We start from the raw sequence: 17,855 nt of genomic DNA on the forward strand, positions 1-17,855 counted from the left end.
ACTGTGCTACCCCTGCGTGTACAACAAGTTATTAAACATACAGTCACTGTGCATACATCAAGCAAAGGCCACTGTGCAATGACATCAGAAGACTGCGGGCAGATCAGTTCAGCACCTGGACAAAGCCACAGTGGTGTAACAGCTGCACCATGCATTTAGCATGCTGAACTATGCAAGACCTTCCCTATATAAGACATTGTCTGGACGGAAGGAAGTGCTACTTCACAACCTGCATACGCCTTTCAGCACCCTTTGGGTGGGCCATTTATATGGATACACCATAATAAAATGGGAATGGTTGGTGTTATTAAAGTCTTGTTTGTGGCACATTAGTATATGTGAGGGGGCAAACTCCTCAAGATGGGTGGTGACCATGGTGGCCATTTAGAAGTCGGCCATCTTGGATACAACTTTAGTTTTTTCAATAGGAAGAGGACCATGTGACACATCAAACTTATTGGTAATGGCGAGAAATTTGGGTGTAGTGATGGATGCAGACCTAAACTTAGAAAAACACATTAAGACAATAACAAAGTCAGCTTACTATCACCTCAAGAATATTTCAAGGATAAAAGATCTAATGTCTCAACAGGACCTGGAAAAACTAGTCCATGCATTCATCTTTAGTAGGCTTGATTACTGTAACAGCATCTTTACAGGTCTACCTAAAAAATCAGTCAGACAACTACAGCTCATTCAGAACTCTGCTGCTCGAGTCCTCACTAAGACCAAAAAAGTGGACCACATCAGTCCAGCTCTGAGGTCTTTACACTGGCTGCCTGTCCGTCAGAGGATAGACTTTAAAGTTCTGATGCTGGCCTATAAAGCTCTGAATGGTTTAGGACCAAAATACATCAGTGACCTCCTGACCCAGTATGAACCTTCCAGATCCCTCAGGTCATCTGGATCCGGTCTTTTATCAGTTCCCAGAGTCAGAACCAGACACGGAGAAGCTGCATTCAGCTTTTATGCTCCTTATATCTGGAACAAACTCCCAGAAAGCCTCAGATCAGCTGAAACACTCAGTTTATTTAAATCCAGGTTGAAGACTCACCTATTCTCAGCTGCATTTGAATAAAGCACCAAATCCACACTTTTAAGCTTAAATTTCAAAACGTACACTAACTACTGATCTTATCTATTTCTGATTTTATCTGTTTTGATTTTATATACTGTTTTGTTTGTTTGTTAAGCTTAAATTTCAAAACTTACATTAACTACTGATTTTATCTACTGTTCTGATTTTATCTGTTTTGATTTTGTATACTGTTTTTGTTTGTTTGTTTGTTTGTTAAGTGGGTTTAGAGCTCTGGGTAGCTCCCCAGCTGGGTCTAGACTGGGTCTAGAGAGTATTTTAAATTCAGGGAATTTAAAATAGAAAGTAGCTCGTCCACAGAAGGACTGGTAGCTCCCCTTACGATAAGGGTTCAGATCGCGCGAACAGGTGTGGGATTAGAGCTCTGGGTAGCTCCCCAACTGGGTCTAGACTGGGTCTAGAGAGTATTTTAAATTCAGGGAATTTAAAATAGAAAGTAGCTCGTCCACAGAAGGACTGGTAGCTCCCCTTACGATAAGGGTTCAGATCGCGCGAACAGGTGTGAAATGTGTGTGTTTAGTTAGTTTGTTTGTTTGCTTGTTTTAATCAATTTTAAATCATGCTTTTTATTTGTTTTTGTTTCTAATGTCTCTGTGAAGCACTTTGAATCACCTTGTTGTTGAATTGTGCTATACAAATAAATTTGCCTTGCCTTGCCTAATGTCACAAGAAAAACAATGGTGTGCTTGGTTTCAGCGTAACTTTATTCTTTCATGAGTTATTTACAAGTTTCTCTTTGTTCACAGCCATTGACATGTCGAAGAGGTTAACACGTGAGGAGCGGATCGAAATTGTGTTGATATCTGGTGAACGCAGTAACCGGGTCATTGCAGCAAATTTCAAGACACCCTACGAGACCACCCATCTCCCATGCTACAGTTAGCAAACTGCTTGCTAAGTTTCGTGAAACTGGTTCAGTGTTGGATTTGCCAAAATGTGGACACAAGAAAACTGTCACTAATGAAGAAACATCAGTGGCTGTCCTAGCTTCATTCAGCCAGAGCCCACAGTGTAGCACTCGCCACATATCACTGGAGAGTGGCATTAGTCGAACATCCCTTCGGCGGATATTAGCTACTCACAAATGGCACCCTTACAAACTCCAGCTACTGCAGCATCTCAACGAGGATGACCCAGATCGGTGCACAGAATTTGTAGAATGGGCAAAACAAAAATTGGAACAGGACCCTCAGTTCACGCAGAAGATTTTGTTCAGTGATGAGGCAAACTTTTATGTGAATGGTGAAGTTAACAAACAAAACCACCGCTATTGGTCTGACACTAACCCACATTGGATGGATCCTCCAAGACTGTTGGAACAACAAAAGTGATGGTTTGGTGTGGTATATGGGGTACAACGATAGTGGGTCCATTCTTCATCAATGGAAACCTCAAGGCCACTGGATATTTGAAATTGCTAAATGATGATGTGTTTCCGTCTTTATGCACTGAAGCTGGCACGTTCCCTGAGTTTTTCCAGCAAGATGGTGCACCACCACATTATGGGTGCCAGGTCCGAGCATTCCTAGATGAACAGTTTCCTGGAACGTGGATTGGTCGTCATGGGCCAGTTGAATGGCCCCCAAGGTCTCCCGATCTGACCCCCTTAGACTTTTATCTTTGGAGTCATCTGAAGGCAATTGTCTATGGTGTGAAGATACGAGATGTGCAGCACCTGAAACTACGGATACTGGATGCCTGTGCTGGCATTTCTCCTGCGGTGTTGCTATCAGTGTGTGAAGAGTGGGAGAAGAGGGTTGCATTGACAATCCAACGCAATGGGCAGCACATTGAACACATTTTATTTTTATTTATGGTCAGAAACTTGTAAATAACCCATGAAAGAATAAAGTTACATTGAAACCAAGCACACCATTGTTTTTCTTGTGACATTACCGGTAAGTTTGATGTGTCACATGGCCCTTTTCCAATTGAAAAAACTAAAGTTGTATCCAAGATGGTCACCACCCATCTTCAGGAGTTTGCCCCCTCACATATACTAATGTACCACAAACAGGACTTTAATATCACCAACCATTCCCATTTTATTATGGTGTATCCATATAAATGGCCCACCCTGTATTGTAGAAGACAATGGTGTTACTGGACATACGGCATCTTCTTTGCATGAGAGAGCTTTAACCTGCATTTATGGATGGCACAGCGAACTCTGCTCAGAGAGAGTGATTCCTGATAGTGTTTTCTAAGCCCATGCAGTGATTTCCATGACAGAATCATACATGTTTTAAATGTCATGCTGCTTGAGAGACTGCAGACCACAGACACCCAACACTAATTTTCCACTTCATCTCTCAGAAAGGCAAAACTCTTGCTGAATTTCTACATATTCTCAGCATCTTTTTATATTATGGACTATAGATGATGAAAGCCTTTGCAATTTTACACCGGAGAACATTATTCTGAAATTGTTCCACAATCTTTAAATGCAAATCATTGCATTCTGCATTTATTTGTATTTTCCTCCAAGTCCAAACTTTTTCTGAATTAGGATGGCAAAGAGTCCAACTTTTTTGCAGCAGTGCCTCACAGATCAAGATAAAGACTACCTCGATGTTTGTGTTTATGTTGTTAATGACGGAAAACGGCATGTAGGCATGTAAAGTGAAGCCATACCGACTCTTAGACTGCAAACAAATGTTCTTTACAAAAATAGATGGCTACTCTAATCTGAGAAAAATATATTGTTTAATAAGAGACAAAAAAATAAATAAACTACAACTAAACTAAAAAAAATAAAGTCATCTAAACTGAACCATTTTCTTGACAACTATAAGTTGTATTAAATGGTTGGGTCTCATTATTAACATATTTGATCAGCATAGACCTTAAAAGCTCTCTACTGGCCACATCCCTCTTCATGGGCTGAGTGAAGTGCCATCACTTTGAAGAGCACCACAGTTATTGAAGAAGTTACACCATCAGCTGTCCTCTAATTAAAATCAGAAACAATGATTGCTCTCCAAAGAACACATTTTCAGACAAACTCTTAACACCCCCGCCTCCACCACCGCTCTCTGGTACACATAAGCATACACACTACACACACATACGCACACACACACACCAATATAATTTAGTTTAATAAAAATTGCTAAGCCTGTAACCAATCATAAAAGCATTCGCTTTCTAGTGGAGTTATTATCAAACCAAAAGAAAGAATCTTTTCCGGGCCTGTCATCTATCAATTCTGTGACAAAGCACTCTTCAAAGCACAAGGCTAATACATTTGGTGCATGACAATAAAGCTTTTCCCAAAACCTATAGAGTGCTTTGAGTAAGTGGCAGCCAAGGACTTAAAAGTGTTTCTTTGACAAACCACTTAGTTTTCTGACTTTGGAGAAGGAATAATGATCCCTTCTGAGAGGGAGATGGAGATGTGTGGATTAAAAATAGGCCTATGTGATTTTCAAACTAGTTCTAATAACCTGCATAAACTGAAATAAATCAAAGAAGCAATCACACTTCTCAAACACTTGACCACAGTTACAGAGTCTTTCATCATTCGTTTTCCCCTGGGTGACTGACACTGCAACTCAACACCTCAAAGACTAAGGAACTGGTTGTGGACTTCGGGAGGTCTAGAGCAGGTCCACTGCCGGTTCAGATAGAGGGGGAGGAGGTGGAGGTGGTCAACAAGTACAAGTACCTCGGGCTGTGGATGGACAATAAACTGGACTGGTCATGCAACACAGAGCACCTGTATAAAAAAGCCCAAAGCCGACTGTACTTCCTCAGGAGGCTGAGGTCTTTTAACATCTGCAGGAAGCTCCTGAGGATGTTTTACCAGTCAGTGGTTGCTGGAGTACTTTTCTATGCTGTGGTGTGCTGGGGGAGCAGCACAGCAAAGAGGGACTCATCCAGGCTGGAGAAACTGATCAGGAGGGCTAGCTCTGTGGTCGGCATGAAGCTGGACACTCTGGTGACAGTGGCAGAGAAAAGGACATTAAAGAAACTGATGGACATTATGGACAATGCTGGGCATCCTCTGCACACGGCCATAAACAACCAGAAGAGTCTGTTCAGTGACAGGTTGCTTCTCCCCAAGACAAGAACTAACAGACTTAAAAACTCCTTTGTCCCACACGCCATCAGACTGTTTAACTCCTCTCTGGAGGGGAGAGGGAGGGGAAACAGGAGGACAAAGGAGGGGGGAACAACTAAGCTGTAGTGCCTCTGCACCTCACTGTACAATACCTTGTGCAATACTTTTTGTAAATAGTCAACAGTGCAATAGACTCAATACTTGAAATGTGCAATTCACTTGTATTTTTATTTTTTATTCCTATTTATTCTATTTATCCCCTTTGTATATTTTATTTATATTTGTCTCTGTATTTATATATGTGTGTGTGTGTGTGTGTGTGTGTGTGTGTGTGTGTGTGTGTGTGTGTATATATATATATAAAACAGTTCTGTAACTGTAACTTTGGTCGTTGCTGTGCTTTTTTTGGAAGTCGAATTTCCCAGAGGAACCCACCCGAGGGATTAATAAAGTTCTATCTTATCTTATCTTATCTTATCTTATCTTAATTCCTCTCTTAAGCTAATTGTTACTTCTGTTAGAAAGACAGACCTATTTTAATTTAAAAGAACATCACCATTCATAGGTAAATTTGCTGTGTGCACTGACCAACGTATGATCCATGAGCAAAGTAGATTCATTTTCAAATACTGACAAATCCTAATGAAAGAAACTCCTGTATAAATAGCGAGCTTGTTCCTATAAACCATTATATGGCTCTAGCACTGTCAAACATAAAAACACTGTCTAAACACCTTGTTTCATTTGTCCCTTTACACATTGCAGCTACACAGAAAGTGCTACTTTATACTCTCATGACTGATTAGTTTGCACTGTTCAAACAACTGTTTTGGAGACCTGTCTTTGATCAAAGCTTAGAAAGACTTAAGACACAATCACATTAGAACACAAGCGCACGTCTATAACCAGAGCATTGTGCTGAAATCCCCAGATGGGAATGGGGAGCAATTCTATCCCCATCCCAGTGCCAATTAAAAAATGCATTGACTTTCAATTCTTCAGAAACCACAAGCCATTTCTTTAGTCCACCTCAGACTATTTCATCTAAGTGTATAGATGTCATTTCATTTTAGAGGTCAAGCGAGAGTTTGACCCTCCTTCTTTGTGACAGCCAGCATTCTGGGGATGAATGTGGGCAGTGTTTACCTTGTAGATGAAGCTTGCTCTCAGGGCTCTGCAGAAGGATTGAGCTAACTGAGTCCAGATTGTCATAGCTACTGCATCCCAGCGGGCCCGTCCGTGTCTCTGTCACCTGCAAGAGAATTAGGACTCAAATGAAAAACACATATCAGATTCACTTTCTGTACTTGTGTGCGTGCGGGCATACAAACGTCTGCGTGCCCGTTGTGTTCAAGTATTACTACACTATTACACGACTACATATCTTTGTTTCATCTATTGTGCTTTCACTGTACTCTGCTCGATGAAGTATTCCTCATTTAAAAGAAGCCATCACACAACAAACCACCCTTTAACAATGTTTAGGTGTATTATTATGTTTGAGCTACTTAGACTCTCATATGTACAGACTGTACAGCATTCACACTATTGTTATTACACCAACAGGCAAATAATGTATTGAGAACTAACTGACTCGGTTATTTTTCCACAAGGCTGATGTTCATCTTGCCACAAGGATGCGATCTTTTGGGGGGGGGGAGAAATTAAGCTGTTTTGCAGGAGGAATATTTTTGAACTATGGGATTGTTCTGTTCCAAACAACAAAACAATAAACATCTTTATCTATGACAAAAAAATAAAACAATGTAAGCATAACAGAAAGTATTGAAATCAGAAATCTAGCCTGGCTTAGTCAAACCTGTGTCAAGGATTTTGAAAGAATCTTTTTATCTCAGAGGCATAACAAATGAATCAATAAATATAAAGAAATTTAAACAAAGCAACAAAATTTGCAAACAATGATCCACATGTTGCAAGTCCTCAAATTAGTCATTTTTACACATTCCAACATCTGATATGATGGAAGGGCTTCTGAAACTACCCATTTAAGCAAAAAGATCCCTGAAATTCCTGACATAAAAGACTGTTTCCAGTTTTAAATAGTGCAATAATATTTGTTAGGAGCTATGTGGGGTAGAGGAGGCGCAGACAAACCTGCCTTTGAACAGTGAAAAATATTTGGATTGAGAATATATCACGGTTTGGATTGAAATGCAACTTCTTAGAATATTTTACATATTGTATCAATGCTTCATTTTTAGATTTGGTTTGAGATTATGCCAATTTAAAAAGTTTTGTGCCCTTACAAGATTATATATTGCAAACAAAAATGATTTAAAACTGAACTCATTAAAATGTGTGAAAAACAAGGTGAGCTTTTGTATCCACAGAGGGCTTTAGACAGGCTGGGGAGGCTGAGGGAACGTTGAAGACAGAACACAGAGACAAAGGCTACGAGATGACATGGCATGACAACAAGACTGACATCTACAGGACACACTGAGGACAAAACACAGGGGAAGGGAAACACTAAAGGGAACTAAACCAAAACCACAGAGAAAAGTGCAATCATAAGTGCAAGAAAACTAAACGAGGAAACATAAGACACTCACACAATAATGATTAAACAAGATTCAAAACACTGGGTCAAGACGCAGAACCATCACATTCATATCTGTTGTGAGATGAATTTTCACCACAGACAGCTTCAGTAACTTATATTGCACATTTGTGTGTGTGTGTGTGTGTGATTGACAGTGTGATATCATTTTTTCCTGTCTTTAATTTTGATACCATACCAGATGGTGGGCTGACAAGCACGAAATTAGACAGATGTAAATCTACCCCTGGCATCAGGCGGCAAAATCAGAAGACAGACAGGGACAGACTGGAGTAGAACTATATAATCTTCATATTCAATCAATATGCTCTTGAATAAATCTTGCTATATTAGGGCACATGCTAGAGATGCAATAGCTTTTTTGTTTTTGTTTTGTTTGTTCTTCATATTTGACGATAACGCTGACATTCTTTATCTGTAGATTACGGTATGCCATTGTTGCATATTATTTGTTAAAAATATACAACATTTTAATGACTGAAATTAAATGAATGGAGTGTGAAAGAAACATACAGAGATTGGAAATACTATTTAAAAATGTCACGCTAGCATTCTGGTATTGCTACCACCAAATGTTTTACTGGTCTTTTCCTTTAAGATACAAATGGGAAAAAGTGGTTGATCCACTGAAGCTTTACTATTTTAAATTAAAACGCATGCAGTACCTGCTGTTTACAGCACTGTAAGTAACTGAACTCCTGCTTTCCAGATTAGAAATTCACATTTTACTGTCTTCATAATATAAGGGCTTATTCCAGTTTAATTTGAATCACATTCAAAGAAATTTCCTTTCAACAAAGGTTAGCATGTATGACTTTTAAAAACTATTAATGAGGTAATAATGATCACCTCCTTGCAGTTTTTAGCCACAATTCATTAGTTTGGTTAAAAGAAATAAAGAATTGAATGGCAAAGGTTTTGAAGTTTTGAGGTGCTGAGGTGCACTTGACTAATGTGTGCATCTGAACTGATAACAGAACGACGCAGTCACACTGTGCCATTCACATTTTTGCTGACCCAGCTCTTTTCCTCCCTTTTTGTTGTTCTTATTGTGAAATGAATGACCTCCTTCAAAAGGTTGTATTGCACGACCCAGGGTGACTGAACAAAGGTGGATATCTGTCCCCTGTCACTTCGGGACATCTCCCATGTGACAAAATAGGTGATTTCATGGGCAAGCTAAGGCATATTTAGATCTTTACTCTCACACAAATTGTGTGCATATATATGAACACTTGCTTCTTGCCATTTTTCTTCACAGCCATTTTTCTATGGAGTTATTTGCTCCAAGAATTATGGTTCCAAATTAAGAGCACACCCGGCTTTAAGGATTAGAGACTGACCCTTGTAATCTGGATGACCTTAGGAGAGCGTAGTGCATTACTTGTTAGGCTCTGTCTTTTCATTTTCTCCACCACACACCATAAGAATGCTATGCACCAGATTATGAAAATGGAGTGTAACGTAATAAAAATACAAGGAGCAATCAAAGGACTGAAGTGGGCCAAGGGGGACTTAGAGGATTTGGATTATTAAGCAGAACACAACAGTGGAATCCCACTGGGCCCGGACTGTATAACAGTCCACAGACAGAAACCATAGTTCTGGAACAACCATCTAATTGTCATCTGTCACCAAGAAAATCATCTAACCAAGTAAATAAGAGATAATGCACAGGAGATCTAAAGTTGCAGGTTCTGTTGGTGACTTAATGCACATATATTATTCCCCGAGCCCCATATATTAAAAAAAAAAAAAAAAAAACCTACGTTTTTCCTGTGCAAAGTTCTCTGTATTTCAAAATGCAAAATATAGCTTCATGATATACATACCATGCAGCTACAGTACATCAGGTGCATGTAGTATGTGTGGGTACTTGTGGGTAACGTGTGTGTTTGCATACAGTGTGTCTGTGCATTCAGACTCAATCATGTTGCTTGTTTCTTGGGAACCGGTTGCATATGTAATGATCAGTGGCTAAGTAGCTACCCCATGAAACATTTTGACCTCAAGCACATCTGAAAATTTTGATTTGCACGTTTACATCTCAAGCTATGTATTTATAGTCCGTCATCTTTCTCACTTTATTTGATTTGAATTGGCCTAGTTAACTTGCTTTAATTGGGTATCTGCCTTTCCAGCACACAGGCCCATTCACTTCACATCTATAGCTGACCTTTCTAATGTACCTGCCTTTCATTAAGCGCCAACTGGAATTTCTTTAATACAAAGAGGAACATTTGGCAGTTAAAATCATAGGTAAAGGTCATTTCGTGAAAACTGTGCAATGGAAAAAAAGAATCTCATATAAAATTATTATACAAAATAGACTCTAAAGCACTGTGAATTATTAGGGATAAAACACGGAAAAGGTAGCTGTAAAACTGCTATTATGTGAGCTTTGCTCATAGTTTGTGCACACATGTATCAAAAGGTAAATGCATCCATGAGTTTAGGCCAGTGTATACCTATCTTTTTATTAATACATCTCTCCAGATGTATCATAATACCGTCCCCTTATGCCTTGTATTAGATAACTTTGTCATTTGTCACCTAAAACATCTCCCTATCTCTACATATGATTCAGTGTGTATCGACTGCTTCAGCGTGCAATAAAATCACTTTTTGTCAGGTTCATTAAAATTACACAGCATAGGAAGCTGTCATTATTTCTACAATTCCTTGAAGTTGTCATGGGAGTAGTATGATCTTACTTCTATACTGCTATACTGAAAAGGATGTTTCTCTGAAACCAAACCACACATTATTCTAGTCTCCGTTGCAAGAAAGAACAAGGAGAAATAAAAGGTGGTTTGAAGCTATGTGAGATAAGGAAAACAATGTATGAGGCAATAAGATGGGTGAGTGGGACAGGGAAGATTACTGTAAGGTTCAACTGTCTTCATTACACGTCTCTTGTGCTGCACCATCCTAATCTGCCCATCACATGCCATTTTCTTAATGACTTGCTATTTATGGCTACATAGAAAAGAAGAGACGTGCTCCTCTGTAATTCTTCACCCTGGTAGTGAAAACTCTCTCAGGACACTTTTCTGCCTACTTCATATCATTTTTCGTGTGGCTAGAGTGTTCCTCTAAGTCACACTGGAGGCACGGAGCAACCACGTTTTTTTTTTCTGTAGTAGCACATTTCCCTTGAACATTTATAAAATTCTCTGTATGAATATTTAAATATCTAAATGTGTCAAGTGTAAAAGACATTATTAATGTAACTCTTTAGTTTTAAGTGATCGGAAAAAAAAAAAAAGATCAACTTTAGGGCATTTCTAATTATAAACTTGGCACCCTCGAGTGTTGTAACTCAAGCAACACTGAATATAAAATCTGTCATGCTTGCTTGTGGCAAATGCAAATTAGATGTAAACTGCTCCGAACTTGGCTTCTGCAGACGACAAAAATCTGGGTCATATTGTATACATGTTAAATTTCTCTTGCCCTACACAAGGCTCACAAGACTAGACTGAGAGATGAGAAAAAGGATCATATGACTCTTGCTGGTACACTACCACCACCCACAGCACTGCAGCATCATCAGGAAATGTGCATATTGATTGCTGGTGTAAATCTGCCCAGAGTAACTGTATGGATAGGTGACCTTGTGAGGGATGCAGTAAGCACACCCTGTAGGAATGCACACTTGCACACTTCATGCATGAATGACTATAGAGTACGCGACACAGTCAGCCGCTCAGTCACATGCAGACTCACATACAGTCAAGATAGCATGCAAGCACACATTCACACAGCCAGTTCCTCATCATACGTCTTGCTGCATAATCACACATTTCCACGGGAACACACTCATTCGTAAAATTGACATTTTCTTTCTATTAAAACACTCCATTGGGTATCTTATTTTCATTCCTAAATGACCCTCCCTCCCCACTGGAGTCCTAGCTTGCAGCAATGAAGTTCAGCCACACAAAGACAAACAACCATATGTCATCTTTTTTCTATCAGCAAGGTATGATTTTATGCACAGTGGGGAAAAACCTCACTAACGTTTTGTAAGAAGGTCATATAAATACATATAAGTACCTTAAAAATAATGCTAGTAATGAATTGATATATGATTGAAAAAATGTTTATACCCATTAATGGCAGCTTTTAGCAAAGTTTTAATAGTGTAACTGGTTGAAATAACATATGTATAAGTTTAGCATTGCACTGCTTTTAGGTAGCATTATTCTACATATGCAGCAATTATATTTATCATATAATTGCTAATAACCCTTACATAGTGCCTAGAAATGTTTATATAATAGCATTTTTAAAGTAATTCATTAGAATTGGACTTTACTTTCAAACTATATTGCTGACTTACACTCATCATAAAGTCTCATTAATGATCACAGGGCATTACAATTACATTAACCAAAAGTATTTTAGATGCCATATAATATCTAAAGAATGAGCTTAAATCTTACGTATAGCCATTACATTTTTTATGAAGACAACTCTTTGCACTGAAACATCCCAGTGGATCACAAACTAAACGATAAACCTAAATAACCATACATGCTCAATGTATGATACAGTTAAACAGTTAACATTTGGATAGATGCTGTGTCATGGATGAAATGCTTAGCTGCCCAAAGGGATTCTGGTCTTGTCTCAAGATGCAAGAGCGAAAGACTTTGAAAGAGGGTTTATTGTTGGGGCACAGATGGCATGAGTTTCAATCACAAACACAGCTGGACTGGCTAGAGTTTCAACTTGAAAAGTGGCTAAATTAAATCTGCAAATAGATCTATGGGAATTGCTTCAAGGGTTGGATGTTGGAGATGATGCGTGTGTGAAAAAGAACAACTGAATGAACTCTGTGCAGCGCATGATCAGATGACTGCCAGAAAGAACAGTGTCGACCCTTACATAGAGGGAAATGGTTAGTAGTGAACAACTTATGCATTGGGGGTTTGGCTGGCATGAACTGGATTCGCTATCCCTTTAGAGGAAATGGTTATTACAAATTAATAGGATGTTTTTCTGAGTTATCACCTGTATCCTATTTCCTGTCTGTGAGCAGGTATCCCATGCAACCGCCTGTATGCCAGGGTATATTTCAGAAGATGTAAATCTCCCACTTACTGGCTGCACGGTCAAGAGCTGCACTCACATAGCAGCAAGACAGTCTTTTGTCATCCAAGTGTTGCAGGTCATGTTAGCAAATTTCCATTGCTGTAAGCATGTTATTGTCTAAAAGGTCATTCCACTACTGCTTTTTGTCCAAGATTTGGTGAAAAAGAACCTTGACCCTCATAGTAAATCCTGTGAGAAATGGGGGAAAAGGGAGGAAAGCAATTTAGTTTATAGCACAGCGTATCTGTGGGATGTGGGATGACCAGCACAGTCCCAGGGCAGGTGTATGGGGTACATGTCTGTATGTTTAGCTGATGATCTTCTTGGGTAAACGGCTAATGACACAGCTAACAGTTTGTCCACTGTCAAAGCTAACAAGTCATTAATAATTGCACTTGAAATGTGCAATTCACTTGTATTTTTATTTTTTATTCCTATTTATTCTATTTATCCCCTTTGTATATTTTATTTATATTTGTCTCTGTATTTATATATGTGTGTGTGTGTGTGTGTGTGTGTGTGTGTGTGTGTGTGTGTGTGTGTATATATATGTATATATATATATATGTATATATATATATATAACAATTCTGTAACTGTAACTTCGGTCGTTGCTGTGCTTTTTGGAAGTCGAATTTCCCAGAGGAACCCACCCGAGGGATTAATAAAGTTCTATCTTATCTTATTTTATCTTATCTTAATAAGTTAATAAGCCCCTCTGTTTGTTGATGACATCTTTGGTCTTTCTGGCAAACAGAAGCTAGTTGTTTACTTTGAAGTGCTTGATAGAACAGTCATCATTTCCCTGATGGTTGTGATAATGCATAGCCATTAGCTATGGAGTATATATAGGGCACCACCTGGTGAACACATATTCCCAAACAGGAGGATCAACTCACACACTCTAGGTAGTAGAGTCTCTCACACCCAAGAAATCACTATATAGGCCGATCTTCAGGCAGCAATCTCACCTGATGAAATACTTCTTTGATACATCCCCAGGAGAGGGATGGGCCTGGCAATAGCCGCTCATTTGGGATTTGGTGGTTATAGGTGAAGGAACACTAAAAAAAACTCAATTTTTGCATGTGCCTTGCAGTTCTTTCAGTGTCTTGGCAGTAAAGAGATTTACATTGTGGAGCACGTCAAAAGGGTTTCCCATGCATGTACTACAGTGAATACTCAACCAGTAATGTGTGGTGGTGCTAACCACAGTGCCAGGAGCAGTTGTTCGTCTTTACCTGTGTAGTCTTCTGCTGTCTTGCCAGGTGCCTTAAGTTCATGCAATGATCCAGAAAGTGCTGTGTATTGTAATGATAATTGGCTTTGAGCTTGTTGAGAATTTGGGGGGGATTTGAAGAATCATTAGGGTACACACTGAAGGAGTGGGGGGGGGGTCTTTTTAGTAGCAATCTTATACCGTTTCCATTGCTTCTTGAGTGTGTTTCTCTTTATTTGCACAAAATAATCGATCTTGTTGAGCATTTCCCCGCCCTCTTGATAACCATTTCATTCACAAATTGCCACTTTGCTATCTATGTTATAGCTTGTAGTCTGTGGTAGGTTTGTCCCCTTTAATCATCTATCCAAGTCAACATATTTTTCTACATCTTCACTTCAGGGAGTATAATCCATCTCCAACTCATAATAGCTGCATTGGACTCAAAGGACCGGTTTGTGGCAGAGGCTCTAAAATGTCATACTCACTGCACGATGTCACAATTGTGGAGTGGGCATCTGTAAGAATTCAGTGCCTATGTTCCTCTAAGACTGGATGTATACAAAAACCTCTGAAACAACTGACACAAGTAACAGGCTAACTGCCAAAATAAATTGGCAAGACAGCACTTAGCTAAGCCGCTAACCATGCCCCTTTACAGCTAGGCTGGCAAACAAGTTGTCCTACTCTATCTTCTAAACATTTGCAGTTACTAGATCTCAAATTAATTGAACATTTTGAGCTGACATGTATGTAACAGCGGTAACCTCAGCCAAACCCAGCTAAAAGACCAAATGAGTAAAAACGTCATGGAAACATCCATTCGGTAGAGTTTTAGAGACATATAGAATCAGTGCCATGCTGTTGGGCTTTTTTTTTTCCTGTGATAAATTTCACCATTAGACCATGTCTACTTTAGCCAAATGTAACCATTTTTCCATCAGTGATTTTGATTACCAAATTTTATTTAGCAATACAATCAGTGGTCCTAGGGAAATTTTCTTATTAAAGATTAATAGTGTTCTATGTGTTTTAGTATTCCAACCATTGTAACTTGCACAGCATGTGCAACCTGTAGGAGTCCAATAACAATCAAACAACTGTTTGTATTTCTCATTGATGAAAAAAACTACGTTTATAATGAGGAAGCTTTGCATTAGTGCCTGCACAGATGTCTGATGTCATCAAAGATTGATTGTGATATACCCTGCTGGCTGTCCTGATGTCCACGTGCTGTTCTGCCGCCTCATTAGTAGTCTGATAATGACACAGTTAATCAAGTATTGCTTGCCAAAGTCATACACAGCATAAATTCTGATTTACGGTGCTGCAGATCATTGATTTTCTTTTTCTTTCTTACTTAAAATCATATGAGGATTTAGGTATGGAATCAGTGTATCTGGCAGCATTCTATATCTGTATAATGTGTATACCTGTATAACTTAATAGAGAGTGTATTCAGAGTGTATAAGAGTACGGTGTTTTAAAAATGTGTGCGTCTTATTTCTCGTAGTAATTCTGATTTTTGCAAGTGATTACATTTTCTAGAATACTTTTGTTACCTTTCCTGTTGATATGAATCCTATCAAAGACAATGTGAGTGAGAGTGAAACAAAAACAAAGAAACAACAGCAATGAAAAAGTAGGGAAGAAGAAAAACAACTTTTTATCATCTTGATCAAACTAAATTAAAATATACAAAATAGACCCATGTTCAAGGTCATTTGCTGTCTTCACAGCGAAATTTGTATTTGACTCATATAATAATATATCACGGTAAGAAACACATACAAGACTTTAGAAGCTGTCGCACTTCTCTGGTGATTCTCTGAGCAGGGCAGTCAGGGCACCAGCATCTTTCTCATGAATGCCCGTCACAACGAATATCCATATAAACACTGTTGATGGAGCTGTTCTACTGCTGGCTGAGGGTCTGTCTCATCCTCTTTGTTAAATTGGCTATTCGATTAGGCAGACAATTGACAGAAACATGGTTTTCATTTTAAGAAAATTCTTCATTCTCCAATGTGGAGGACAGTTCTTTCAGTAGAGACACATTAGTTGTCTGTAGCTTTCATAATCATTTCAATTGTGTCTTAAGGATACAGTTGTTTTGCCATCTATCATTCCAGACTTATACACTGTGGAAATATGTCACATAATACAAATACAATACAAAGCTACTTATTTATTTTGCCCTTCACATTAGAAATTTAAGTATAATATTAAATCCATGAATTCATAGTTCAAAATAATTGATACATTTAAACATGTTTTTAGTATATACAGTGCTTTAAAAAAACAATATTTGTTTGAAGGTACAAAAAGAGTACAAAAAGATAACCCAGGTAAGAATAAAAAATACGTTTTCATGAGACTGTGTGTATTCAAGCTACTATAAATCCTCAGGGTAATAAGAGTGTTAGACAGATGCTGAATGAACTAATAGTGAATAAATGTATTAAATATTGAATCTCACAGAGGTCAGATTTTGAACATTTTACAAACTATTTCAACGGAACTGACTTTCAACCTGCTTACCTGCAGATGGGAAATGTGGAAAACATTTCTGCTGTATTGATGCATGTTTTTTATCCTGATTGTAAGTTTGCACTCCAAAGCAGGACTTACAGCCATACTAAATCAATATTGGAGGAGCAAAGCCCTTGTTCTCTGTGTTTATAGATCCGTGCCTTCTGATGGACTTTGCTTCCACTGCACATTTTGATCACTGTCTGTCTGCAGCCGACGTGACTGGAGAACTGCAATTTAGGCTGCCTTTATTTTTAGTCAAGTAAAAGGAAAATACAGATTCATCCTAAATGCATTTTGTTTTGAATATGTTTTGCATTTTGAATATCAGACAAGGTTAACATATATTACCAATGTTATTAGTATTACTAAAAAATATACAGTATATAATGCTGAATGTATTTTTACATTTTTAGCACATGCTCAGCCACTGTTTTAGGTGTTTTTAACACAGATTTCCCTAAAAACAATACAATTAAGTATGCACCTCTTTACTCTTAAAAGATGTGCAAATGTGTGTGCATTAAAAAGCAAATAATAGCATACAATAGAATATAGTAAACAGCTTTCATGTGAGAGAAAGTGCTCCTGATTTTACATGGGTCCATCAGAAAACAGTCTGCTACTTCTCAAACATGATACTGGTATCATGTGCCATTAATAGGGCTGCCACGAACGATTATTTTGATAGTCGACTAGTCACCGATTATTTTTGCGATTAGTCGACTAATCAGATCATGCATCCATTGGATGTAAAACGTACAGCTTATTGCACCAGCAGCATCTGCTCTTATATAACTATCATTAGTTTACAGCTTTAAGTGTTTAAGGTATGTGGTAACTAAAAATAAAGACAAGATGATAGTTTATTAAACTTTTAATGAAATTTGCAGATTGTCTCGGTGGAGTTTAATAAACTCGGCCGTCTGTTCGTTCAATGTAAAACATAACAGGACACTAGAGTAAATTCTCTACCATTTCACACTTCTGTTTAATCAGTTTTCTGTTTGACGTTTGTTCAGCTGTGTAAAAACTATAACTTTAATCTCAGCCAAACCAATTTACTGAGGAACAAATAAAACACTGAAAAAAGCCAAACAATAACATTTTTAAATTATCCGAGTGACTTATATATCATGTTTACCCTGAGTAGCGAAAGACTGCGGGGGGGTTGAAAATGATGTGCCGGGAATAGGCTGTTCTCGCCGGCTCTAGTGAGCCTCGAACCCTCTAGCTATCAAGCTGGTGGGTAACAGACGTCTCC

The 17,855-nt window shown here is 38.4% G+C and overlaps 1 protein-coding gene across 1 annotated transcript in view; it reads right to left on the reverse strand.

The window, feature by feature from the left end:
• The window catches only part of brinp1 (bone morphogenetic protein/retinoic acid inducible neural-specific 1), a 120,347-nt gene that overhangs the window by 29,765 nt on the left and 72,727 nt on the right, over nucleotides 1-17,855 (reverse strand). The window contains exon 5 of the mRNA XM_085463844.1: nucleotides 6,306-6,411. Coding sequence (XP_085319970.1) covers nucleotides 6,306-6,411 — 106 coding nt within the window. The remainder of the gene's footprint in view (nucleotides 1-6,305; nucleotides 6,412-17,855) is intronic.

This window comes from Copadichromis virginalis, linkage group LG7, assembly GCF_057382275.1.
Source record: "Copadichromis virginalis isolate Kocher_CV1m ecotype Utaka linkage group LG7, C_Virginalis_male_GT1.1, whole genome shotgun sequence".
NCBI lineage: Eukaryota > Metazoa > Chordata > Actinopteri > Cichliformes > Cichlidae > Copadichromis > Copadichromis virginalis.